The 26,893-nt window shown below is 46.6% G+C and overlaps 1 protein-coding gene and 1 pseudogene across 1 annotated transcript; both read left to right on the top strand.

The window, feature by feature from the left end:
* Nucleotides 1–1,342: 1,342 nt before the first annotated feature.
* Nucleotides 1,343–10,072, top strand: LOC125535558. The gene is made up of 7 exons (XM_048698622.1): nt 1,343–3,031; nt 3,902–3,982; nt 6,729–7,989; nt 8,367–8,759; nt 9,101–9,199; nt 9,303–9,617; nt 9,849–10,072. The coding sequence occupies exons 1-6, from the start codon at nt 1,370–1,372 to the stop codon at nt 9,584–9,586; spliced, it is 3,780 nt and encodes a 1,259-aa protein (XP_048554579.1). The 5' UTR covers nt 1,343–1,369; the 3' UTR covers nt 9,587–9,617; nt 9,849–10,072.
* A 2,313-nt stretch (nt 10,073–12,385) lies between these two features.
* Nucleotides 12,386–15,915, top strand: LOC125535557 (annotated as a pseudogene).
* The last annotated feature ends 10,978 nt before the right edge of the window (nt 15,916–26,893 follow it).

Genomic DNA, 26,893 nt, shown 5'->3' with positions numbered 1-26,893 from the left:
TTTCTTGTTTTTCCTCAAATATAATGCTAAAAAACACAACGCTTCCCCTTTATGGTTTCCTTTTTTCGGTTTGTTTGGCCGGTTTGTTTGGCTTCTTTTTTATTTTTCTTTTATTCTAAATGCGTAGGCAATTTATATCTTTCCTTTTCATTTTCCTTTTCTTTTTGTAAATTCATGTAACTTTTTAACCGCGAACTCTCAAATTCATAACCGCGAACTTTGTTTTATTTGTGATTTTTTTCTTCATATTTTCTGAACCTTTTGAAATTCAGAAACATTTTGCAAAATTTGCAAACTTTTCTCCGATGCATGGGCTTTTTTAAAAATCTAAATATTTTTTGAATTTCCAAAGAAAATAAAAATGTGAAGAAAAAAAAGGAAAAGTAGGGGTGGCATCAGTTTGATGTTAATAGTTGCCTTCACTATGCTGGCCCATTTGCGGTCCCAGGTTCTCCCATAAGACGTCTCTCTCATTATTTGGGGATTATAAACTACTCCCTCCGTCCCATAATATAAGAACGTTTTTCAAACTAACAAACTTTGAAAAATGTTCTTATATTCTAGGACAGAGGGAATAAATACTAGTAGCCTACAAAAAAAAATTTGGGGGGGGGGGGTCTTATTTTTTAAATTGAGGAGGGGCAGCTTATTTTGTTAAGCCACTCAAAAGAACCGGCCCCAGGAATCAGTATGGGCGATTTAAATTACTGACGTCGACAGCACACAGGCCGGCAGACCCCCAAAGAACGGCCCGAAGCCAATACAAACCAGCCCAACATCTTATTCGTTTCCTTGCTTAAAATCTCCTGTCTTCCCGCCATCTCCATCAGATTCTTCAGGACCAGCGTAAAGCAGCAGGGATGCTTTGCTTGCAGAGATCGATTATTTTACGGTTCGTCAAGTGCATGGGTCAGTGAAGCAAAGTACTAGCTACCACGCGCGCACGGCTTGCAAACCTAATTATCCGAGGCGTGTGCATGGGTCAGAGAATTCATGCAGCTAGGGCCAGCCAATGTATATTGGTTCCGAAGGAATTAGACTTTTTAGAGAATTCTTTTTTGAACTGGACTTTTTAGAGATTTTGATGGGTTCCACAGCTAATGCAACCTGCATGCATGGATCTGGTGCTTTGCTTGCAGATTTATTCAGAGGGCGGAAGCTTCGGGCCAGGGATCATTCTTAGCTGAAACGGCGGCTCTGGAATAAGCTCGCTGGCGGCAAGCTTTTGAGGTCGACCATATGCATGCACGTCAGGCGCAAGCAATGAAATTCCATTCCAGCCAAAGATGAACTCGGCGCCATCGGCTATATACATGATGTACTTCTCCATCTCCACGCACTACATCGTCGCAGCATTGCCCCGTCAGCCATGGCTGCGCCCGGCGGCCCGGCCGCATCCCCTCCACCTCCACCCCCACCTCCACCGAAACCTGACCAGGCCGTCGGCGATGCGTCGGCGTCACCCCCTCCACCCCCACCAGCAGAGACAGAAATGGTCGCCCCAGCACCACCACCGCCACCGCCACCGAAACCTGACCAGGCCGTCGGCGACGCGTCAGTGACACCCCCTCCACCACCAGAGACAGACACGGCCGGCCAAACACCACCCCCGCCGCCGCAAAACAAAACACCAGCGGGAGAAACGGTCAGCCCGCCACAGGCTGACACGCAGAGGCAAACCGGGACCGGCGACATCGCCGGCATGTCTGAGAAAACACAGGCTCCGTCGCAGGAGACGGCGGCCACCACCAGTGCCGAGGACCACCTTCCTGCACCACCACCGCCGCCGCCGCCTCCTGAGGAGCAGAAGCAAGGCGGTACTGCCAAAGACGGGAAGGACTCTGCCACGGCAAACTCGCCCCGAGCAGAGGAGAGGAAGCCGGGCACAAGTCGCTGGACCCGCGTTCGGTCGCCGGTGCTGTTGCTTCTCTCCCTCTTCCGCCTCCGCCTCGGGAAGCCGAGCCAGGCGATCGAGCAGCCTAAGGTGGAGGACGAGCTGGCCGCACAGAAGGAGGAAAGTGAAGGGAGCAAGCGCCGTCGCCATGAAGCCGAGGCCTCATTGTCGCCGGCGGGGCGGAAGGAGGCGCCGCCCGGGGAACCGCACCAAACCAAGCGCCGCAAGAGCCTGCAGCGCACCGAGAGCGTCCGGCCTCCCGAAGGTGTCGTCGCCTCTGCAGGCGAAGCTGACGCCAACCGAACTCCCATGAAAAAGAAACTTCATAATGCGTTCGTGCTCGTGAAGGACACCTTGGCCTGGTACGGCCGGCATCGCTCCCCGAAGAATGCGGAGAAGCCGGAGGAGGACCAGTCGGCTGCGGAGAAGGAGAAAGGTGGGGAAACCAAGGCGTCGACGTCGTCACCGCCGGAGGAGGAGGCGGGGACGAAGTCGAAGCAGGACGACAAAACTGAAGAGACCACCAAAACCAAAGAGCCGTCGACGGCAGCGCAAGAGGAGGATAAGGAGAAGGCGCGCCGGCGGTGGGAACGGGCGGAGGTGCGTCTGGAGAAGATCCTGGAGGACGCGTGCACGAGGCTGACGCTCGCCGAGTTCAGGAAGCTCCCGAACCACAAGCAGCAGCCGCACCAGCAGTGCCTCCTCACCTTCTCGGTGTTCCCGCTCGGCGAGCAGGTGAAGAAGCAGGCCGTGACGTACTGGTGGTCCACGCGGTTCAACCTTCCGTCGGAGAGGGCGGGAGGCGCGGACGGGATCTTCTCGAAGCTCTCCGGCGGCGGCTTCCTGGAGCCGATCAACAACGGCAGCACCAGGGTCATCTACGGCTGCCGGGTGAACCCGCTGGTGCACTGGATGGCGAAGCGGCTGGCGAGGGAGAAGGAGTGCGCCGACCTTGACGACCCCGGTGGCCCGGCTTTCAGCCAGCCCAAGTCGGAGGTCCTCTGCCTCACGGCGGCCAACCGTGCCCGGATGCAGAAACTGCGCGAGGAGGACGGCTTGCGGCCCCGGACCCGGCCCAAGCCCAGCCAAACAAAGGAGCCTCCTCCGGCCACGCAAGCAGTCGGGGGCCCATCACAGGTACTCCACCTCCTTTCTCCGGACATGGCTAATACTCTCTCCGTTCCAAGTCATCTATTTTAGAACAGAAGGAGTACTAGTGTATTGGAATCGTTACATCTCAGTGGATGCTATATTGGACAACGCTACACCTACGGAAGTTTTGCACGGGAGTGAGGTTACGAGATGAGCTGTCAATATGTGATTAGAAAATCAGAAGAAGAGGGGGCCACCACTAGGAATCGGGGGGAGATAATTTGTGGGGAAACAAGTCCGTAAGTAAAATCCGCAGATGCCACCCGTAAGTCTAGCATTTTTGATGCTATATTCGTAGGATCTTACATGAAGATTCATGCAAACTTTTCTTTTTTCTTTTTACATATTATGTCACTTGACTTAGTCTTGGTTAAGTCTTAGTCGACTAAGACCTAGCTAGCCACATCTCTCAAAGAAAAGTAGCACTAGACCATTTCCCTTCGGCAATCACTCTTATAATTAGTTAGCTATAAAATCGGCTGTTACTACATTGGTCATCTTTTTACAATTTTCTCCTTTTCTTTCCTTTATATATCATTCTACTTGTTTTGAAGCACTTGTTGTGGTGGTCTTTTGCATGAGAGTCCGCTTTTTTGCATTTCTCTCCTCCACATGGACCAAAGTGACATGTAAACATGTTATAGACCTTTTATTATACGTATTCTCAGTATCAATAGCTAGTCCAACTTGACTAGGAAATGGGACCATAATTATTGCAGGGTACAACCCTTTAGGATCCCCTTCAGAAAACATTTCCTTGCAATATATTTCCTAAATGCAAAATAAAGTATTCCCTTGATTATTGTTTGAGAAACTTCCCCTAAATAATAAATACTACCAATCTCCCGACTGCAGAAGCTCCAGGAGGACAATGATTCGCAGACCCAGTTGAAACCCAGTCCATCAAAGGTGCCTCCAGGTGGGCTCCCATCCCAGGTTAGCTCCCTTGTGTACCCGTAATTTCAGTCTTGCCCACCTAACTAGAAAATTTGTCTCAAAAAAAAAAACTAACTAGAAAATTACATGATCTAAAAGAGTGTCGCTAAAAAATGCTCTCAGAACTAGAAATTACCAAAATTATCATGGGTAACTTGGTATGCCCTTAAGATGTTTAAAGAACACTTGGTATGTCCTTAGAGAAAATTCTTGTGTATACTTGGTCAGTACATCAGCTAAAATCACTTCATATAACTAGAACACAATTTCAAATTCTAAAAAATGAATGATATACATTGCGTAATGCAGTAGCGAACTATACATTATGGGCTACAAGAAGTTGACGATCCTGGGAAGGGGGTGGGGAAGGGGGGTGTCTAGTATTTTCTTTTTGTACATATATTCCTAAAATTATATATAAAATTTCAATGCATGCACCCTTTGACTTTTAAGACATATAATGCACATTTTAACTAAGACAAAAGATTTACCTTTTACTAATTAATAAAATAATTGTCTAGTTACTTAAATAAAATTGGGGTGCCTAATATGCATACGTTTCTTATAACTCAAGAGACTAGAGCTTTTCTCAAATAGGAAAATCCAACTTATGGATTCGACATCAGGAATATAGTCATGAACTCAAACAAATTGACGACACCCCAAGCTTTTTGCGGGAATTGATTACAATGTAATCCAATGAATTTTGATTGTATGAAATGTAAAATTTTGGATTAATAATATGAGAACTGAAACAAAGAAGACATATTATTTTCTGTACATTATTGTTATATAGTTGTAATACATACTTAATATAAGTAACATAGTACTATGCGTTGCATGGTGGGGTGGACATTTCCCACGTAAGGTTGCATGTTATGAAAAATAAATTTCGTGTGGACAAAACATAAATTTGATTTGAGTTTCCCACTTAATTAATTTTGAGCACCCCATAAAAATGTGTTTGCAATGTTGCAAGAGAGGAGGGAGGAGGGAGACTATACATGGCTGCAACTTCACTGGGGACAAACAGAAAAGTCTATTTTAACTACAAGACAATTGTTAGTTCCAAGGACTTTTTTAAAGATTAGTTCCAAGGATTAGTGGGCAGATTTAAGACTCACAGATAAATGAATAACCATATTAGTACAATGTCTAGGAGAGATATGAAATATTTGACTAAGACTGGATTTCATTCCACTTTCCTATTTCTGAACAACAACTTATGTCATCAACTATTTCGTGTTTTCAAAGTTATTAATTGTCTCATACCCTATTTTTGATTTCGATGGTATGGTGTAGCGTATCTTATGCAAACGGAATTCTAAGGATTCTTTATTTTATTATGCAATAAGCCAATAAGAAGAACTCTTCCAATTTTCTTTTTCTTTAGTTGCGGGAAAACGCAAATTAAAACTTTTATTTTATGCGAGCACAATTTCTAGTAAAAAAATTCATGTATCCTTCCACTTAGATATATAATATCTGGTTATTTTCTAATAATATAATGGGGCCAGGTTCTATTTGATAAAAATCATCTTGAGTGCAACTCTACATTGCAATTTAATTCTTGTTAGTTTTATTTTTGTACATTGAGTTCCCATTACTTAAGTTTTTTATGTATTAATGTATAGTTCATATTAGTTCTCATTTTTCTTAAGCAAGATACAAGCCATCTTTTTTTTTGGAAAAGGAGGCATAAACTTTGCCTCATCCTTAAAGAGTGTTATGGTTATAGGCCGACGCCCAAGCGTCCAAACACACAAAATGATCACTACTCTCCCTGCATGGTTTCGCCCAATCATTTTGCACCCACAATATGACAGTTCTCTAGCCTATAAAGAAATGTGAAGTTCAAGATGATTGGCCAAGACTTAAGATTTTTTTTTTCAAACAATCGTACATGCATTAGCAATCTTTCTTTAAATGAAACATTATCCCCTTTATATAAGTAAGGTTAGCTACCCAACCGTGAAAATATGTTTAGCTGTATTAATCTTTTGTTGTACTATTAAATATTGTTACATCATGATTTTAAACAATAAACTCTAGTTATTCGTTAATATCAAATGATAGAAAATATTCCTTGGCAAATTGTCAAAAGAAAGAGTCTTGCATTAATCAATAAGTCTCCATCTAAAAATTAACAACTTAGGATATAGCTAAGTTCTTGGTCAACATCAACAACTTGGTGGGTTGCGTGGGCACAACTTCACTGACTCTTGTTTAAACTTCGGTATATATTTACACACAACATAAGAGTCCTTACTTCTAAACATATGCTCACTCAAGAAACAATAGGTTTAGTGACTTAACATGCCATTTAAAATCTATACATTGTCATTTGTTATTATCGTTGTCTTACATCAGTTAAATGTTTTCCCGATAGGTGTACACACTAGGATAATGGCGACTATAGATGAAAAAGGCAATGACACCCAAGTTAAAAATCATTACTCAATCTTCATGCCATGATTTGAAGAGGGGGAAAACATTGAAATATACCAGATTTGTTTTTTTTTCTTGCCTTGAATTATAATCATAAGCTACATTATAGAAGTCTTGGCTCTTGTTTTGACTGCGATAATTATTTCTGTTACAATATTATTCGTAAATAAAAATCATTGTGAACATACTTTTCAAGACAAATTCGCATGTATGATTATCACCCCCCCCCCTCTCTCTCTCTATTTTTTTTCATAGATGTAGCATTTGTCCAATCTAATTCTTACATGATTTTAAATAGGATCAACAAGATGAGACCAAACGGGATGATGAAATGTTGGAGACTGCGATACTACTCATCGAGTTTGAAAGGAAGAAAGTCATCCTCAACATTGATGCACACGTGTACCGACTCCCGGAGCCCTTGCTCACAAAGCTCGCCGACGGCCTGGAGGTGCTGCAGCTCGGCCGGTGGGGGAACACCGACGACGAGACATACATGGAGGTGGAAGCTCTTGAGTCGCTGAGCGCCATCGGCAAGCTGAAGAACCTCCGGTACCTGAGCGTGCGCGGGTTGTCGCGGCTGACGGAGCTCCCAAGTGAGGTCCGGAGGCTCCGGAAGCTGGCCATCTTGGACGTGCGCGGGTGCCAGAACCTGGTCAAGCTGCCGTCGTCCACCGTGAAGAAGCTTGTGGGGCTGACCCACCTGGACCTCACCGAGTGCTACATGCTGGAGCACATCGGGCGGGGGGTCGCCGCCCTGCCGGAGCTGCGCGTGTTCAAGGGCTTCGTGTTCGGCGTCGGCAAGCGGCGGCGCGACGCGTGCAGGCTACAGCACCTCGCCAAGCTGAAGAAGCTCTGGAAGCTCAGCGTCAACGTCACCACCGACGCCAACGTGGAGCAGGACGAGATGAAGCAGCTCGCGAAGCTCGCCGGGCTCCTGTCGCTCACGGTTACGTGGGGCGAGAGGCCGAGCATATTGCTGGATAGTAGCCCGAAAATTCAGAAGCAGCTGCAAGATCTCCTTGATACCTGGACCTGCCTCCGGCTACCGCCGCAGCTCGATAAGCTGGACGTCCGGTGCTACCCCGAGGGCAAGCTGCCATTGGCGACGTGGCTCAACGGCAACAAGAAACTCAAGAAGCTCTACGTGAGAGGCGGGGAGGTGAAGGAGCTCGACATCCCCGGAGACAACGTCATCGAGACCCTGCGCCTCAGGTACCTCAAAGAGTTCGAGCTGAAATGGACGACTGACCTGCTCCCTAAGTTGAATGGGAACACCATTAAGTGTGTGGAGGTTGTCGATAAGGATTCTAAAGTGGTGAAGGCTCAAACCAAAGGTAAGGGTGAGCTGAATGAGAAGGAGGGGACAGAGAAAGAGAAGCTGATTCCCATTAAGAAGCGGATGAAAATACCGGTGTGTACCGTGGACGAACATGGGGTGTGGGTGAGGGATCTCAAGGAAGAAGACGCCGGCGGCCAAACTCCAGGTAAAGCAGAAGGTGCTACCGGCGTTGCCAAAGCTGAAAATGGTGTCGACGATGCTGGCAAAGCGCAAAAAGGTTCGGCCCTACTCCATTTTTGAATTTAAGTGTCGGAAATATTTTGGCCATAGCTGAAATAATTCAGTGATTTTGGTTTTCATTTTAGTCAGATGACCGACATTTCGAAAAAAAATTATATTTATGTGTACTGCCGTAATTGCTAAAATATTTTGACTAAAAGGTGATTACTTCAATATCTGCCGCAATTAATGAATTTTAAAATTTTCAACGAAATTAAACTGAAAACGAGTTTGAAAACCATGCCTACTCTAGTGATAAAAACAAAACAGGGTCCAAATTCAAGTGAAAACCATGCCTTGTTAGTAAGATATATATATTGCATCCGAAACCGAGATGCTTCCAATTTTCATCTGAACATTCTTACTTGTTTGTAGAAGTGAAAAAGGAAGAGAAGCCAAGCAACCTCAAAGGCACCCAAGGAGAAAATGAGCAACCAGCACCAGCCAAGGAAGACAATGGAGCTACTGATGAGATAAAAAAAGTTGACGGCGGAGATAAGAACCATGAGATTGTTAATAAAGATAACGACATCAAGAGAGAGGCAAAAGATGAAGAGCACGATCCCATGAAGAAGGGTCCGCAAGTACATGAGCCTAACGTAGATGGGAATAAGGTGCAGGCGAGCAATGAGAACGAGGAACTCAAAGAGGTCGTGGAGAAGCAAGTGTCACCTACTCTCGCTGTCGATCAGACAGCGGTTCCAACGAGCGAGGGAGATATCAAGAAAGGTGCCGTCACCGATAAGACCCACAAAGACAAAATAAGTGGTACATTGCCTAACTTTGCCACATCTTCCCATACTTTAATTTTTTTTAAAGGAGGTTAATTAAAACCCCACACATGAAGCATAATAATTTTGCTTCTTGACCCCCAACTGGGATTTTGCTAACCAGTAAACCCTTACTGGCTAAGGTCTAAATAAATGGTTTTTTTCTCCTGCATTTTCATGTTTCAACTCAATCATGTGTTTGTGTTTTACTGCATTATTTCTACTGTATCAATCAATCAATAATACTTGCTTTGCAAAAGCTATGGAAAGCGATCTATCAATAATACTTGCTTTGCAAAAGCTATGGAAAGCGATCTATCAATAATACTTGCTTTGCAGAAACCAAAGAAGAAAGGCAAGACGAACCGAGAGATGCCAAAGGACAAGATGAGCCACCTAGCAAGCAAGACACAGAAAACACCGATGAACCACAAACAGGTCCCGCCCTCTTGATTTCCAACAGCACCGATAAGTGTGCGCTTGCTTCCCACTTATATAAAGGCTGTCTAATTCTAACGATAGCGCGCGCTTGCTTCCGCAGAAGGTGAAGACAAAGGCAAAGACGATGAGCAGCCCGCCGACGAAGACGGAGGCGGCGGCGGCGGCGGCGATACAACCACCGGTGATGCGTCGAGCTCGCAGGCGTCGAAGCCTAAAGAGGAGACCCCTGCCACAGTAACCCCAGCTACTGAAACAACCGCTTCTCCCCCAGCATTACCGCTTGCAACTACCACCGCTGCTCCGGCTGCCGTGGACGCCAAGGAACCTGGGAAGGCTGGCCAAGATGATGGACCAGGCACAGGCGCAGCGGTAGAGAATAATTGAAGATCAAAAGCATGCAGCACATCTGCCTAAGGTACTGAAAAATTCTTTGATCCAGTAGAATTATACTCCCTCCGTTTCAAATTACTCGTCACAGAAATGGATGTATCTAGAACTAAAATACATCTAGATACATCCATACCTGCGACAAGTAATTCGAAACGGAGGGAGTATGTAACCCGAACCCGCTTTGCCACAAATCAGGTAGTTGTTCGATCAGGGTAAGAATGAGATAACACGTGTAATTGCTCGGTTGATTTTGCAGGTGCAGAAAATTAAGGGGGGAGGATTGTTCTGATGGCCACCTTCTTCTTCTGGTTGGACCGTTCAATCGCCCGGAAGTTGACATTTGGAAGAAATAACAACAGGCTGCTCGTACTTGTTACCAGCGATATATGTATACTTACCTATATGCTTATTCTTGAATTTAAATTTGTGAACTCGAATTCTATCAATAAATCTTCACGCGAATAAGATGCGGCTTTCTTACGCTCAATCTTCATGGCAAAGTAAAGATTGTAACATAAAAAGAAGGGAGAAATATATTCAACTACTCTGAAAGTCTAGATTTGGCCCCTCAACTTCAAAACCAACAAATCTTGGCCTCTTAGCTTTTCAAACCGGACAGTTTAGTCCCCTCGTCTCAGCTGACCCGGTATCGCTGCCGACTCATCCCGGTTTTGGACGGCCTTCGCTGACGCGGCAAAAAAGTTCTCTCTTCGAACCTGCCTCCTTGCAGAATTTATGCAAAGGTAAGGCTGTTTAGAAATTCCCTTCCCCAGACCCCATCTTGCGTGTGACCTTTCAGCACTGGTGGGCATTTGATCGAGCAACTCGGGTGCATGTTGCACTGCCGCAGCTGGGGCACTATCTTGGAGCACACCACTGACCGGACCTACACGCCGCGGGCTGGTCTTAAACGACGACCGCCGGGTCCCAGGGCTCGGCCTCTCGACACATCAATGATGGGCCCCATTGTAGACACCGGTGAGGCGTTTGGGTTCGTCGGCTTCGTCCTCGTCGCGGAAGCGAGAGCCCGACGTGTCTACCCTGCTGGTAGGAGGCTCCACCCGATCCCTACGTTTTTTTTTGCGAATACACCCGATCCCTACGTTGTTGACAAGCACGTCGATGTTGTTAAGGTCGCGCAGCATGCGTCACACGACGGCGGCGACGCTGCCGTCGGAGGTGACGTCGAGCTTCCGCGGTGCTCAGGTGCGACTGCGAGGACGGGGAACGCGTCGCCCACCCGGGGAAAGCACGTACGCATGCGTGCTGGCGAGCAGGCAAGTACGTGCATGCTGGTGGTTCACAGTTCACCGTTGTCACCCAGTGCACGCCCGTACCTCGTCTGAGCTCGAGGTGGCACGCACGGTGACTGAGCTCGAGGTGCCCCGCACCATGGCCAAGCTCCACGTCGCCATTCGTGTGGACATACAATGACTGAGCTCGAGGTTCATGGCCAAGCTCCATGTCACCATTCTTGTGTCTACATGTTTGATCCTTACGATTTACACTTTCACTTCATCGGCGACGGTTGTTGCAAATGACTTTCCAGTCGTCTATTATAATAGGGTTTGTTTGGCTCCGGCGAGGGAGGGGCGCTGATGACAGGGTGCCTTCGGTTCGTTCCAGTGCTTGTAGGATTCATCTTTTCCATCCAAGTTTAGAAGTGAAAAGTGAATTAAAGGTTTGCTCACTTCAATGCTTTCCCAAGTATGGAAAGTTCCCTTCAAACCGTCTTGTAGGATTCATCTCAACCCTCCCAGCAATGTCAACCCTCCAAGCCAACCGGTCCACAACACGTCTCCTTGCGCTAGAGATACGGGATACTGTGTATTTCAGTCCAAACCACAACCTTTCCAACTTCAGTGACTCTAGTGCAACCCTATCATCAAATTCTTCGATCAAAATCATCAAATCCTGGAAAATCCTTAACCCTTATGACATCATCTTTTTTAGTTGCCGAGACAAGACATCTGAATGACGAAGAGGTTGTCATCAACCCCACGAATCTCCGGTTCATGCGCAAGACTCCATGCAAATTTCAGAGTGTCGTTCAGCACGACACATTTGAGCGACTTGTTCGTTTTGACCTTCGGCACTGCACACCTTTGTTGGCTCTCCAATCTCCCCTCCTCGACAAAGATGTCATCCAGCTCTCCCTCTTTTAGATTTATGTTCCTCATTGCCACTTTCAGTCTTCCAGTCCTCCATCATCACCTGATGCCTTCTTACCCTCCTCCACCTCCCTAAAGTTCGATCCCGTCGACACCATTATCGCCGCTTCGACAATCCAATATGGCCTCTCTCGTCTGATCTTACCACGGAACACCAAGGGCGAGAAGATGAGCGGGTCATCCCTCGGGTCAGCCCAAGCGTCTGCGCAAGCCTGGGATAGGGCAGGGATTGGGATAGGTGGCAAACAAGACCTCAACGTTGGTGGGACGTCGACGGAGTAAGCAAACCCTAGCCGCCTACCGTGAAAAACAGGACCATCCTCCACATGCAAGTACTAAGTGAAATATGTTTTTTTGACGGGATAAGTGAACGACGTCCATACTAAACCACTTTTAGTGTGGCGATCAAGATGGCTCAGCAAAAGAAGCAAATAAGTTTTTTTTTCTTTAGACATAAAAGAAAATAAAGAAACATTTTTTTGAGGGGTAAAAAAAACCCAAATAAGTGACTGAATCGTGGGTCCGTGAGCAACTTGTGTCGGGCTTTGGCCCAACCAAGTAACAACATTCCAGGGCCACCACAGAGAGACTGCTTCGGTCTCTTTTATAAGACGAACGGCCCACCATCGCCACACAGTCCACCACCCACACCCAGTCGAATCCCCAAACCCTCGCCGGCTCGTCCGCCGGCGCCGCCGTCTGACCATGGCCGACCCGAGACCGTTCACCAACGTCGATCCTGCGACGGCGGCCGCATTGCGGCGCAATGGCTGTGACCCGCACGAGGTGGACCAATTCGTGGAGCACGTGCTAGCGTACATCTACCCCCTCGTCCCCCGCCCGCCGTTCACCCACAGCGGCCGGCTCACGGCCCTCGCCGCCTCCACCGACGGCGTCGACCGCTTCAGCAGCCTCCCCGACGAGCTCCTGCGCAACATCGTCGCTCGCCTCCCCGTCAAGGACGCCGCGCGCACCGCCGTGCTCTCCACCTGCTGGCGCACGCTCTGGCGCTCCACGCCCCTCGTCCTCAGCGACGCCCACCTCCTCCCCGACGGCCACGTCTGGCCTCCTACGCGCGCCAACTCGCCGGCCGTCACCGCGGCCATGTCCCGCATCCTCGAAGCGCACCCGGGGCCCTTCCACTGCGTCGATCTCGTCTGCAGCCACATAATGGCTACCTTGCCCGGCTCGCGCGCTGGATCCAGCTCCTCGCCGCCAAGGGCGTCCAAGATCTCGTCCTCGTCAACCGACCGTGGCCGCAAGACGTGCCCCTCCCCGCCACTCTCTTCAGCGTCAGCACCCTCACCAGCCTCTACATCGGCTTCTGGAAATTGCCGAGCATGGACGTCCTGCGCGGTGCCTCCTTTCCCCACCTTGTCGAGCTCGGCATATGCAGCGTTGAAATGGAGCACGGCGCCGTCGAGTCCCTCGTCGCCAGGAGCCCTGTCCTGGAGATCCTCAACATCGAGGGATGCCGAAGGGAGCTGCGTCTACGCCTCGTCAGCCAGAGCCTACGCTGCGTGCAAATCTGCAGCTCGGTTGTGGAGAACATCACCATGGTAAAGGCTCCATGCCTCGAGCGGCTTATCCTCTCTGGCAGAGTTGGTCGTGGTGCCTTCAGAGTCAGGATTGTCGATGCCCCCAAGCTGCACACGTTTGGATTCTTAGAGCCAGGACAGGTCCTAGAGGTTGGGAAAACGGCCATCATGGTACATCCCCTGGTCTCCCATGTCTCTGTTAGTTCAGTTAGCAAATATGTTCAGCTGATGACTCAATTAGTTGTGTGATGTTCTTATTGAATTGTGAAAATTTCAGCCCGGGATAAAGGCAAGCACAAGTACCATGCTCACAACCGTGAAAATTCTGAGCTTGAATGTGCGTTTCGGGGTTCGCAGTGACGTCGAGATGGTGCCCACCTTCCTCAGATGCTTTCCCAACGTTGAGAGACTGCACATTATGGTATTTGTCACCAATTCATGTTCTGCTTACATTTCTAGGGATTTCTTACCTGTTATTTACTTCCAAGTCTGTTATTATCTGTCATTGTTATTACCTGTTTTTTTTTTCTCTGCAGCCTGCACTACTAGGCTATTTCGTAATGTGTACAGTCTGGTACTTCCACCCATTGAAATATAGAGTTGTCGTTTCTACTAGTAAAAATCAGATCCAGCATTTAGTTATGGACCAGTATAGATTCCAGTATTTAGTGTTGAGCAGTTAGCACTGCATGCAGTGTAGATTCTGAATCTTAGCCTAAAAAAATGCTCCATTTCCTCACAAAAAGGGAATTATAATACCATTTTCTTTTCTAACCTTTTTCTTCCTGACAGCTAATGGAAACTACAAACTTATTTATCTCAGCTTATTATTCTTAACAATTTCCTCCACACGTCAATTGAAAAACTTGTTCCATCTTGCAGCATATTTAGTTGCTTGCAGTGTTCTCACTTATTTGCATATATCTGTCAAGTCAATTATCATTAAAGTCCTTTATGGCCTTTTTATTTTCTTCTACTGTGAAGTGTGAGCCATGTATTGTGTTATGCATGCTAAGCTGAGTAATTTGCCCATGAATAACAGAATAAGATGATGATAACGGCGTTATTATGACTAGGCATACCTGACAAATTATCATATACAGTACATTCTTATTCTTGACCAATATAGCTAAAATAAGCCAAGCATTACCATTTGTTCTCAACAATCAGGTCGTCTGTACCTTGTTCATCTGTTTATGTTATGATATTTGTTACTGATATTTTGATTTATATTGCTTTGCCTCTTGACTTCTGGTACGTCCAACTGTTGACCGATCTAATCTGTTTTTTGCAGAGCAAAAGATGCGATCAACCCATTGGTAACCACCTCACCCGCAAGTTCTGGGAGGAGTCTGGTCCCATCGAAAATGTCGTCTCGCGCATCCACACGATGTGCCTCCGCGAGTTCAGAGGGGACACTGGTGAGGTTGGCTTCCTGGAGTTCTTCTTCGGTAGCGCGCGCTCGCTGCGGTCCGCGTTCATTTTGATGGCCAATCCACTTTTCACACCGTACTCGACCAAGGAGGCGGACGCCAAGGTGAGACACAGCTGCAGAAACATGGCATCTGAGTCCAGCTACCAGTTTGTGGTTGTGAACCAAGGACAACCAGGGGGTGCTCCCTGGAACTTCAAAACCGGGGCGGATTTCTCTTTCCCTGACCCATTTTCGTTCGCCGCGGGGGTCTTCCAAGCTTAGCCTCTGTAGAGTAGTGCGGTGTCGTGTTTTCGTTGCAAGCCATGGAGTGGACGTGGTATATCTATTGCTACCCGCGGCCTTATGTTGGTCTATTGAATTTGCGGCTTGGTGTCTGATGCTATCAACTGATATTTTACTTGCCCTGTAGCCCATGCTACCAATTTCCCTACCTACCTACCTACCTACCTACCTACCTACCTACCTACCTATCTATGCTCCTCGGACCATTTCATTGTGGCTAAATGTTCCATTCCTGGTGTGTGTTTTTTAGATAAATGGGTAGCCGAAAATGGCTCCCCCTGTTCCGTTCCATCTCTTGAATGGAACATGATAGATAGTTGAGGTTCTTTTCAATCATGAAAGGTGTAGAAAAACTAGGGTAACAGTAGCAAAGCATTACACTTGAGGCAGGGGAAGCAACATAACCAAATAGAGGAGCTTCAGCTCCGTCCTCATGGCGTCTTTGCATAGGTGTTGTACATCCATCCATGTGCAGCCGCCCCTTGACCACAATGTGTGTGTATTCAGGGATGGTATGGTTGGGGTTCCTGGGATGGCTCTGCTCAAACCCAATCTCACGGCATTTTACATTCTGATTTGCTGGAGTATCTGGAAGCAAAGGAACAGAGTTTTTTGGAAGCAAAGGGACTGGCTGCTGGGGAAAGGGAAATTGTATGCCATTTGTTTAAAATCATGATGTAGTACGAAGTCAATTTGTTTGATCATGTAATATTGGTTGAGCTGGGGAGTGGATTCTCACCCACCTGGTGGTTTCCTTAGTTTCTTTGGGAACACACCAAGCCACACAACCTGGTGAACAATGGGAGTTTGCCGCAACCAATCAACGTTGACGATGACGCTAATGGTGACCATTGTGCAAGGACTGAAAAACTCCTGATATCGACATAACAGGAGCTTCGACTGGTAAGTTTTTTTAGTATGCATGCTGGCTCCATGTGTTGCATTACTAGCACGACGATAAACCCCTTTTGATAATATTGCAGGTCAGTGTCTGGTTGAATAATTCAAACAGACCCGATCTAATCGAATTACAAGAAGAACGACCAATATTGGAATGATGTTGATGTTGTCTACAACAATATCATCCCCAAAAATGTGAAGGGTCGCTTTGGAAGAATTAAGAAAAGGGTTGTGGTTTTGTGAGAGCTATAAGGAGGCTGATGCTGTAGTGGTGAAAATGATGCAGATTTAAAGAAGAGGGCAATGCAAACTTATAAGGCAGATCACAAACAAGACGGTCCATTTATGTTTGAGCATTGTTGGGAGTTTCTAAAAGACGAACAAAAATGGGATGCCTATTTGAAACACATAGAAGATCTAGAAGCGGACAAAAGGAAGTATAGTGTTTGATGATGAAGTGGGGTAGCATTTCACTCTAGATGAGCTCAATATGAACGTCCACTAGGTGGCAAGCAACCTAAGGAGTAGCAGAAATGGAAAACAAAGGATGAATGTTGTATAATAGATTGCAGATGAGCTTAGCAAGTTTGTAGATGCTCAATCTCCAAGGTGGAAGATGAGAGCATCCTTGTACATTCTTTCACCTCCTATTGGGCAAAGTAAACACAATCTATTGAACTCTGCAGTTTCCTCCATCTTGTGCAAGTCAGCGCCATGGCACCGTGCATTGCCCGCCGTCGTGAAGGGTGCCACCTGCTCGGCCATGGCCAATGGCGGCGCCGGCGAGGGTTTGTGGATTTCGGGGTTTCTGAGCGGACTGTGGAGGCGACATGTTGGTTCTGCGGTGGTCTCGATGTCTGCTTGGGACGAATTTGAACACACGGTTGCTCACGGGCCCATAGTGAGTATGGACCCGCGAGTCAGCCACCCATTTGTTCATTTTGCTAAGCTCCTCTCTCATCACTAAAAATATGCCATCTCTCATCGCTCAAACGCTTGGTTGGGTTAGCTTAATAATGCTACGTGTCACTTCAGTTAAAATTATACTCCCTACATCCAAAAATAAGTGTCGTGATTTTAGTTCAAATTTGATCACAAAGGAAGTACGTTCTATATCGGTATAGATTGTAGAACAGTCCTTACACAAAATTTCTTAGAAAACATTCTTAATAACCAGATTGATTATAGCACGCCGCCACCCTCCACCGCAAGTGTCCTGCACACATACCTTTCCCCGTTCCCAGAACTTTATTTATTTTATTTCGATCTTATCCTTTTACGAGATACTTTCTTCTTTTCAAAATATAAGGTACGCTTGACTTTGCACAGTCTTTGATGCATGACTTTGACCATAATATATACCAAAGTACATGAATTGAACATGTATTGTCATCGTATTTGTCTTGCAAAACAATTGTGTTTCATACTCCCTCCGTCCGAAACATAACCATTTCTAGGACAAGTATTTTCGGATGGAGGGAGTATGTCTTTATAATAATTTTGTAGGCATACAGTAAGTGAAAATCATAGTCCAAGTTGTGTGATGAAGATCAAAAAGGTCAACGCACACCTTATATTTTGGAAAGGACGGAGTACTTCTTGTCGCGTGTGTCATACAACCAACACACCTTCATGAATGCATAACCTCATCACGTCACCCGTCTATTTCACAACAGTGTGCCCATGTGTGTTACTCCCTGCATTCATCCTCGCGTGGGCTCCAGGCTCTTCACAATTGCTACAACATTAATATTGGGAGGGGGGCGGGCACCCGAGATGCGTCGATGATGCGGGAAGGACGCCAACATCTCCCATTGCTGCGAGCGGGATGACACGCAATGTCGCGAGCCGGCCGTGTGCTGCAACAAGCGGTGGCTAGCTAGTGTTGCAACCTTAAGGGGTGGAGTAGGCGACGCAAAGGGTTGGGGTGAGTGTGCGCGGGGAGAGTGTGTTGCTGTATTCGACGGGCGTGCCAACGCCGCCACAAGGTTGGGCACTGAGGTAGTGATGCTGTGAGGTCACCGACATGTTGCAATGCAACATGCGCGCGCGGGGGGGGGGGGGGGGGGGGGGGGGATGGTGAACGTCGCTTGCCACAGTGCTGCAACACGGCACGAAGGGAGAGGCTGAAGGCAGGCGCCCCTCACCACAGTGCTGCAATGCAACACTCAATGGGAGACCGGAGGTGGGTGCCGTTCATCGCAGTGTTGCAACGCATAATGCAAGGGGGTTGGGGCCGCTAGCCGTATTACTGTAACACACTAGTCGCACTACTGCAACACAGCACAGGGGAGCTTGCTGGAGACAGGGCCGCTAACTGCTACAATCTGGGGCTCCCCTCATGACGGCCGCATGGGATGCTGCAACCATGTATCTCGCCTACACTTCAAGGGTAGTTGATTCTACCACAATGGACAAACATATCTCGCCAGCGGAATCCCGAAACCGGCGATACGTTTGGGACGCTGGTTCCAACTCTCAGTCGAGTGGATAGGCTGATAGGCAGTTAGGAGGGAGGTGCCCTATCCATGAAGGGAAGGGACAACGACGTCTACGGGTGGAGGTCGGTGGTGTGGGTGCGAGGTGGGGACAATGACATCGGGGTGGGAACTCCACTAAAAAAAGGTTAATCCAGGAACTTCAGAAAATTAATGCTCCTAAATTTGAATTGTTTGAAAACACAATAATCTATTATTGCTCCCTTATTTGATGATATATACTTTATTAGGGTTTATTTGATGATATATAGTTTCTTAGGCTTTATAATTGCTCCAAGGACCTCATTTCAAATTTGACAAAGGCCGCTCTCGCCAAGCTTCAGGTTGTGCCCGTTGTGTCCCAGCTGCCTGAGATTCAAGTTGGTTCTGCCGATGGGGATGCAGTCATGTATGGAGATCTTGAAGGAAATATGCCCTAGAGGCAATAATAAAGTTATTATTTATTTCCTTATATCATGATAAATGTTTATTATTCATGCTAGAATTGTATTAACCGGAAACATAATACATGTGTGAATACATAGACAAACAGAGTGTCACTAGTATGCCTCTACTTGACTAGCTCGTTGATCAAAGATGGTTATGTTTCCTAACCATAGACATGAGTTGTGATTTGATTAACGGGATCACATCATTAGGAGAATGATGTGATTGACTTGACCCATTCCGTTAGCATAGCACTTGATCGTTTAGTTTGTTGCTACTGCTTTCTTCATGACTTATACATGTTCCTATGACTATGAGATTATGTAACTCCCGTTTACCGGAGGAACACTTTGTGTGCCACCAAACGTCACAACGTAACTGGGTGATTATAAAGGTGCTCTACAGGTGTCTCCGAAGGTACTTGTTGGGTCGGCGTATTTCGAGATTAGGATTTGTCACTCCGATTGTCGGAGAGGTATCTCTGGGCCCTCTCGGTAATGCACATCACTTAAGCCTTGCAAGCATTGCAACAAATGAGTTAGTTGCAGGATGATGTATTACGGAACGAGTAAAGAGACTTGCCGGTAACGAGATTGAACTAGGTATTGAGATACCGACGATCGAATCTCGGGCAAGTAACATACCGATGACAAAGGGAACAACGTATGTTGTTATGCGGTCTGACCGATAAAGATCTTCGTAGAATATGTGGGAGCCAATATGAATATCTAGGTTCCGCTGCTGGTTATTGACCGGAGACGTGTCTCGATCGTGTCTACATTGTTCTCGAACCCGTAGGGTCCGCACGCTTAAGGTTTCGATGACAGTTATATTATGAGTTTATGAGTTTTTGATGTACCGACGGAGTTCGGAGTCCTAGATGAGATCGGGGACATGACGAGGAGTCTCGAAATGGTCGAGACGTAAAGATCGATATATTGGACGACTATATTCGGACATCGGAAAGGTTCCGAGTGATTCGGGTATTTTTCGGAGTACCGGAGAGTTACGAGAATACGTATTGGGCCTTATTGGGCCATACAGGAAAGAAGGAAAAGGGCCTCAAGGGTGGCCGCACCCCTCCCCTTGGTCTGATCCGAATTGGACTAGGGAAGGGGGGCGTTGTTGGGGAACGTTGCAGAAAACAAAAAATTTCCTACGGTTTCACCAAGATCCATCTATGAGTTCATCTAGCAATGAGTGATCGGATGCATCTACATACCTTTGTAGATCGCGCGCGGAAGCGTTCAAAGAACGGGGATGAGGGAGTCGTACTCGACTTGATCCAAATCACCGGAGATCCTAGCGCCGAACGGACGACACCTCCGCGTTCAACACACGTACAGTCAGCGTGACGTCTCCTTCTTCTTGATCCAGCAAGGGGGAAGGAGAGGTTGAGGAAGATGGCTCCAGCAGCAGCACGATGGCGTAGTGGTGATGGAGCTGCAGTACTCCGGCAGGGCTTCGCCAAGCTCTATGGAGGAGGAGGAGGTGTTGGAGAGGGAGAGGGAGGCACCAAAGGCGTAGGTCTGAGGTCCTCCATCCCCCCCACTATATATAGGGGGCCTAGGGGGGGCGCCGGCCCTAGGAGATGCAATCTCCTAGGGGGGCGGCGGCCAAGGGGTGGGGGCTTGCCCCCCAAGCAAGGGGGCGCCCCCCTTTAGGGTTTCCCCCACCCTAGGCGCATGGGCCCTAGGGGAAGTGGCGCCCCAACCCACTTTGGGCTGGATCCCTTCCCACTTCAGCTCATGGGGCCCCCGGGATAGGTGGCCCCACCCGGTGGACCCCCGGGACCCTTCCGGTGGTCCCGGTACAATACCGGTGACCCCGAAACTTGTCCCGATAGCCGAAATAGCACTTCCTATATATAATTCTTTACCTCGGACCATTCCGGAACTCCTCGTGACGTCCGGGATCTCATCCGGGACTCCGAACAACATTCGGGTTACTGCATATACATATCCCTACAACCCTAGCGTCACCGAACCTTAAGTGTGTAGACCCTACGGGTTCGGGAGACATGTAGACATGACCGAGATTGCTCTCCGGTCAATAACCAACAGCGGGATCTGGATACCCATGTTGGCTCCCACATGCTCCTCGATGATCTCATCGGATGAACCACGATGTCGAGGATTCAAGCAACCCCGTATACAATTCCCTTTGTCAATCGGTATGTTACTTGCCCGAGATTCGGTCGTCGGTATCCCAATACCTTGTTCAATCTCGTTACCGGCAAGTCACTTTACTCGTACCGTAATGCATGATCCCATGACCAGACACTTGCTCACTTTGAGCTCATAATGATGATACATTACCGAGTGGGCCCAGTGATACCTCTCCGTCATACGGAGTGACAAATCCCAGTCTTGATCCGTGTCAACCCAACAAACACTTTCGGAGATACCCGTAGTATACCTTTATAGTCACCCAGTTACGTTGTGACGTTTGGTACACCCAAAGCACTCCTACGGTATCCGGGAGTTACACGATCTCATGGTCTAAGGAAAGGATACTTGACATTGGAAAACTCTAGCAAACGAACTATACGATCTTGTGCTATGTTTAGGATTGGGTCTTGTCCATCACATCATTCTCCTAATGATGTGATCTCGTTATCAATGACATCCAATGTCCATAGTCAGGAAACCATGACTATCTGTTGATCAACGAGCTAGTCAACTAGAGGCTTACTAGGGACATGTTGGTGTCTATTATTCACACATGTATTACGATTTTCGGATAACACAATTATAGCATGAATAAAGACAATTATCATGAACAAGGAAATATAATAATAATGCTTTTATTATTGCCTCTAGGGCATATTTCCAACAGTCTCCCACTTGCACTAGAGTCAATAATCTAGTTACATTGTGATGAATCGAACACCCATGGAATTCTGGTGTTGATCATGTTTTGCTCTAGGGAGAGGTTTAGTCAACGGATCTGCTACATTCAGGTCTATATGTACTTTACAAATATCTCTGTCTCCATCTTGAACATTTTCATGAATGGAGTTGAAGCGACGCTTGATGTGCCTGGTCTTCTTGTGAAACCTGGGCTCCTTGGCAAGTGCAATAGCTCCAGTGTTGTCACAGAAGAGTTTGATTGGCCCCGACGCATTGGGTATGACTCCTAGGTCGGTGATGAACTCCTTCACCCAAATTGCTTCATGCGCTGCCTCCGAGGCTGCCATGTACTCCGCTTCACATGTAGATCCCGCCACGACGCTCTGCTTGCAACTGCACCAGCTTACTGCCCCACCATTCAAAATATACACGTATCCGGTTTGTGACTTAGAGTCATCCAGATCTGTGTCAAAGCTAGCGTCGACGTAACCCTTTACGATGAGCTCTTCGTCACCTCCATAAACGAGAAACATTTCCTTAGTCCTTTTTAGGTACTTCAGGATATTCTTGACCGCTGTCCAGTGTTCCTTGCCGGGATTACTTTGGTACCTTCCTACCAAACTTACGGCAAGGTTTACATCAGGTCTGGTACACAGCATGGCATACATAATAGAACCTATGGCTGAGGCATAGGGGATGACACTCATCTCTTCTATATCTTCTGTCGTGGTCGGACATTGAGCTGAGCTCAATTTCACACCTTGTAACACAGGCAAGAACCCCTTCTTAGACTGATCCATATTGAACTTCTTCAATATCTTATCAAGGTATGTGCTTTGTGAAAGACCTATGAGGCGTCTTGATCTATCTCTATAGATCTTGATGCCTAATATATATGCAGCTTCTCCAAGGTCCTTCATTGAAAAACTCTTATTCAAGTAGGCCTTAATGCTGTCCAAGAGTTCTATATCATTTCCCATCAAAAGTATGTCATCTACATATAATATGAGAAATGCTACAGAGCTCCCACTCACTTTCTTGTAAACGCAGGCTTCTCCATAAGTCTGCGTAAACCCAAACGCTATGATCATCTCATCAAAGCGAATGTTCCAACTCCGAGATGCTTGTACCAGCCCATAAATCGAGCGTTGGAGCTTGCACACCTTGTCAGCATTCTTAGGATCGACAAAACCTTCTGGATGCATCATATACAATTCTTCCTTAAGGAAACCATTAAGGAATGCCGTTTTGACGTCCATTTGCCATATCTCATAATCATAGAATGCGGCAATTGCTAACATGATTCGGACGGACTTTAGCTTCGCTACCGGTGAGAAGGTCTCATCGTAGTCAACCCCTTGAACTTGTCGATAACCCTTAGCGACAAGCCGAGCTTTATAGATGGTCACATTACCATCCGCGTCTGTCTTCTTCTTAAAGATCCATTTATTTTCTATGGCTCGCCGATCATCGGGCAAGTCAGTCAAAGTCCATACTTCGTTTTCATACATGGATCCTATCTCGGATTTCATGGCTTCTAGCCATTTGTCGGAATCCGGGCCCGCCATCGCTTCTTCATAGTTCGAAGGTTCACCGTTGTCTAACAACATGATTTCCAAGACAGGGTTGCCGTACCACTCTGGTGCGGAACGTGTCCTTGTGGACCTTCGAAGTTCAGTAGCAACTTGATCTGAAGTTTCATGATCATCATCATTAACTTCCTCTCTAGTCGGTGCAGGCACCTCAGGAACATTTTCTTGAGTTGCGCCATTTTCCGGTTCAAGAGGTAATACTTCATCAAGTTCTACTTTCCTCCCACTTACTTCTTTCGAGAGAAACTCTTTCTCTAGAAAGGAACATTCTTGGCAACAAAGATCTTGCCTTCGGATCTGAGGTAGAAGGTATACCCAATAGTTTCTTTAGGGTATCCTATGAAGACGCATTTTTCCGACTTGGGTTCGAGCTTTTCAGGTTGAAGTTTCTTGACATAAGCATCGCATCCCCAAACTTTTAGAAACGACAGCTTAGGTTTCTTCCCAAACCATAATTCATACGGTGTCGTCTCAACGGATTTCGACGGAGCCCTATTTAAAGTGAATGCGGCAGTCTCTAAAGCATAGCCCCAAAAAGATAGCGGTAAATCGGTAAGAGACATCATAGATCGCACCATATCTAATAGAGTGCGATTACGACGTTCGGACACACCATTACGCTGAGGTGTTCCAGGCGGCGTGAGTTGTGAAACTATTCCACATTTTCTTAAGTGTGTGCCAAATTCGTGACTCAAGTATTCTCCTCCACGATCTGATCGCAAAAACTTGATTTTTCTGTCACGTTGATTCTCAACCTCACTCTGAAATTCCTTGAACTTTTCAAAGGTTTCAGACTTGTGTTTCATTAAGTACACATACCCATATCTACTCAAGTCATCAGTGAGGGTGAGGACATAACGATAGCCACCGCGAGCCTCAACGCTCATTGGACCGCACACATCAGTATGTATGATTTCCAATAAGTTGGTTGCTCGCTCCATTGTTCCTGAGAACGGAGTCTTGGTCATTTTACCCATGAGGCATGGTTCGCACGTGTCAAATGATTCATAATCAAGAGACTCTAAAAGTCCATCTGCATGGAGCTTCTTCATGCGTTTGACACCTATGTGACCAAGGCGGCAGTGCCACAAGTATGTGGGACTATCATTATCAACCTTACATCTTTTGGTACTCACACTATGAATATGTGTAGCATTACGCTCGAGATTCATTAAGAATAAACCATTCACCATCGGAGCATGACCATAAAACATATCTCTCATATAAATAGAACAACCATTATTCTCGGATTTAAATGAGTAGCCATCTCGAATTAAACGAGATCCTGATACAATGTTCATGCTCAAAGCTGGCACTAAATGACAATTATTATGGTTTAAAACTAATCCCGTAGGTAAATGTAGAGGTAACGTGCCAACGGCGATCACATCGACCTTGGAACCATTCCCGACGCGCATCGTCACCTCGTCCTTCGCCAGTCTCCGCTTATTCCGCAGCTCCTGCTTTGAGTTACAAATGTGAGCAACCGCACCGGTATCAAATACCCAGGAGCTACTACGAGTACTGGTAAGGTACACATCAATTACATGTATATCACATATACCTTTCGTGATGCCGGCCTTCTTGTCCGCTAAGTATTTGGGGCAGTTCCGCTTCCAGTGACCACTTCCCTTGCAATAAAAACACCCAGTCTCGGGCTTGGGTCCATTCTTTGGCTTCTTCCCGGTAGCTTGCTTACCGGGCGCGGCAACTCCCTTGCCGTCCTTCTTGAAGTTCTTCTTACCCTTGCCTTTCTTGAACTTAGTGGTTTTATTCACCATCAACACTTGATGTTCCTTTTTGACTTCTACCTCTGCTGATTTCAGCATTGCAAATAATTCAGGAATGGTCTTTTCCATCCCCTGCATATTGAAGTTCATCACAAAGCTCTTGTAGCTTGGTGGAAGCGACTGAAGGATTCTGTCAATGACTGCGTCATCCGGGAGATTAACTCCCAGCTGAGTCAAGCGGTTATGTAACCTAGACATTGTGAGTATGTGCTCACTGACAGAACTATTTTCCTCCATCTTACAGCTGAAAAACTTGTCGGAGACTTCATATCTCTCAACCCGGGCATGAGCTTGGAAAACCATTTTCAGCTCTTCAAACATCTCATATGCTCCGTGTCGCTCAAAACGCTTTTGGAGCCCCGGCTCTAAGCTGTAAAGCATGCCGCACTGAACGAGGGAGTAATCATCAGCACGTGTCTGCCAAGCGTTCATAACGTCTTGGTTCTATGGGACGGGTGCGTCACCTAGCGGTGCTTGTAGGACATAATCTTTCTTGGCAGCTATGAGGATGATCCTCAGGTTCCGGACCCCGTCCGTATAGTTGCTGCCATCGTCTTTCAGCTTGGTTTTCTCTAGGAACGCGTTGAAGTTGAGAACAACGTTGGCCATTTGATCTACAAGACATATTGTAAAGATTTTAGACTAAGTTCATGATAATTAAGTTCATCTAATCAAATTATTCAATGAACTCCCACTCAGATAGACATCCCTCCAGTCATCTAAGTATAACATGATCCGAGTTAACTAAGCCGTGTCCGATCATCACGTGAGACGAACTAGTCAACGTCGGTGAACATCTTCATGTTGATCGTATCTTCTATATGACTCATGCTCGACCTTTCGGTCTTCTGTGTTCCGAGGCCATGTCTGTACATGCTAGGCTCGTCAAGTCAACCTAAGTGTTTGCATGTGTAAATCTGTCTTACACCCGTTGTATGTGAACGTTGGAATCTATCACACCCGATCATCACGTGGTGCTTCGAAACAACGAACTGTCGCAACGGTGCACAGTTAGGGGGAACACTTTCTTGAAATTATTATGAGGGATCATCTTATTTACTACCGTCATTCTAAGTAAACAAGATGTACAAAACATGATAAACATCACATGCAATCAAATAATAATAGTGACATGATATGGCCAATATCACATAGCTCCTTTGATCTCCATCTTGGGGCTCCATGATCATCTTGTCACCGGCATGACACCATGATCTCCATCATCATGATCTCTATCATCGTGTCTCCATGAAGTTGCTCGCCAACTATTACTTCTACTACTATGGCTAACACGTTTAGCAATAAAGTAAAGTAATTTACATGGCGTTTCTCAATGACACGCAGGTCATACAAAAAATAAAGACAACTCCTATGACTCCTGCCGGTTGTCATACTCATCGACATGCAAGTCGTGATTCCTATTACAAGAACATGATCTCATACATCACATATATATCATTCATCATTCATCACAACTTTGGCCATATCACATCACAGAACACTTGCTGCAAAAACAAGTTAGACGTCCTCTAATTGTTGTTGCAAGTTTTACGTGGCTGGAATAGGGTTCTAGCAAGAACGTTTTCTTACCTATGTGAAAGCCACAACGTGATTTGTCAACTTCTATTTACCCTTCATAAGGACCCTTTTCATCGAATCCGCTCCAACTAAAGTGGGAGAGACAGACACCCGCCAGCCACCTTATGCAACTAGTGCATGTTAGTCGGTGGAACCGGTCTCACGTAAGCGTACGTGTAAGGTTGGTCCGGGCCGCTTCATCCCACAATACCGCTGAAGAAAAATAAGACTAGTAGCGG

Source organism: Triticum urartu, chromosome 2, assembly GCF_003073215.2.
Source record: "Triticum urartu cultivar G1812 chromosome 2, Tu2.1, whole genome shotgun sequence".
Taxonomy (NCBI): domain Eukaryota; kingdom Viridiplantae; phylum Streptophyta; class Magnoliopsida; order Poales; family Poaceae; genus Triticum; species Triticum urartu.
Note: the sequence above shows the minus strand (reverse complement) of the source record. Positions and strands in the feature narration are given on the sequence as shown.

What these genes read in the sequence shown, in the direction of transcription:
- LOC125535558 (XM_048698622.1), top strand. Translation starts at nt 1,370, where the DNA reads ATGGCTGCGCCCGGCGGCCCGGCCGCATCCCCTCCACCTCCACCCCCA. An exon ending in CAGTCGGGGGCCCATCACAG is followed by an intron (nt 3,032 to 3,901) that starts GTACTCCACCTC and finishes TCCCGACTGCAG; the next exon opens with AAGCTCCAGGAGGACAATGA. An exon ending in CCACAAAGACAAAATAAGTG is followed by an intron (nt 8,760 to 9,100) that starts GTACATTGCCTA and finishes CTTGCTTTGCAG; the next exon opens with AAACCAAAGAAGAAAGGCAA.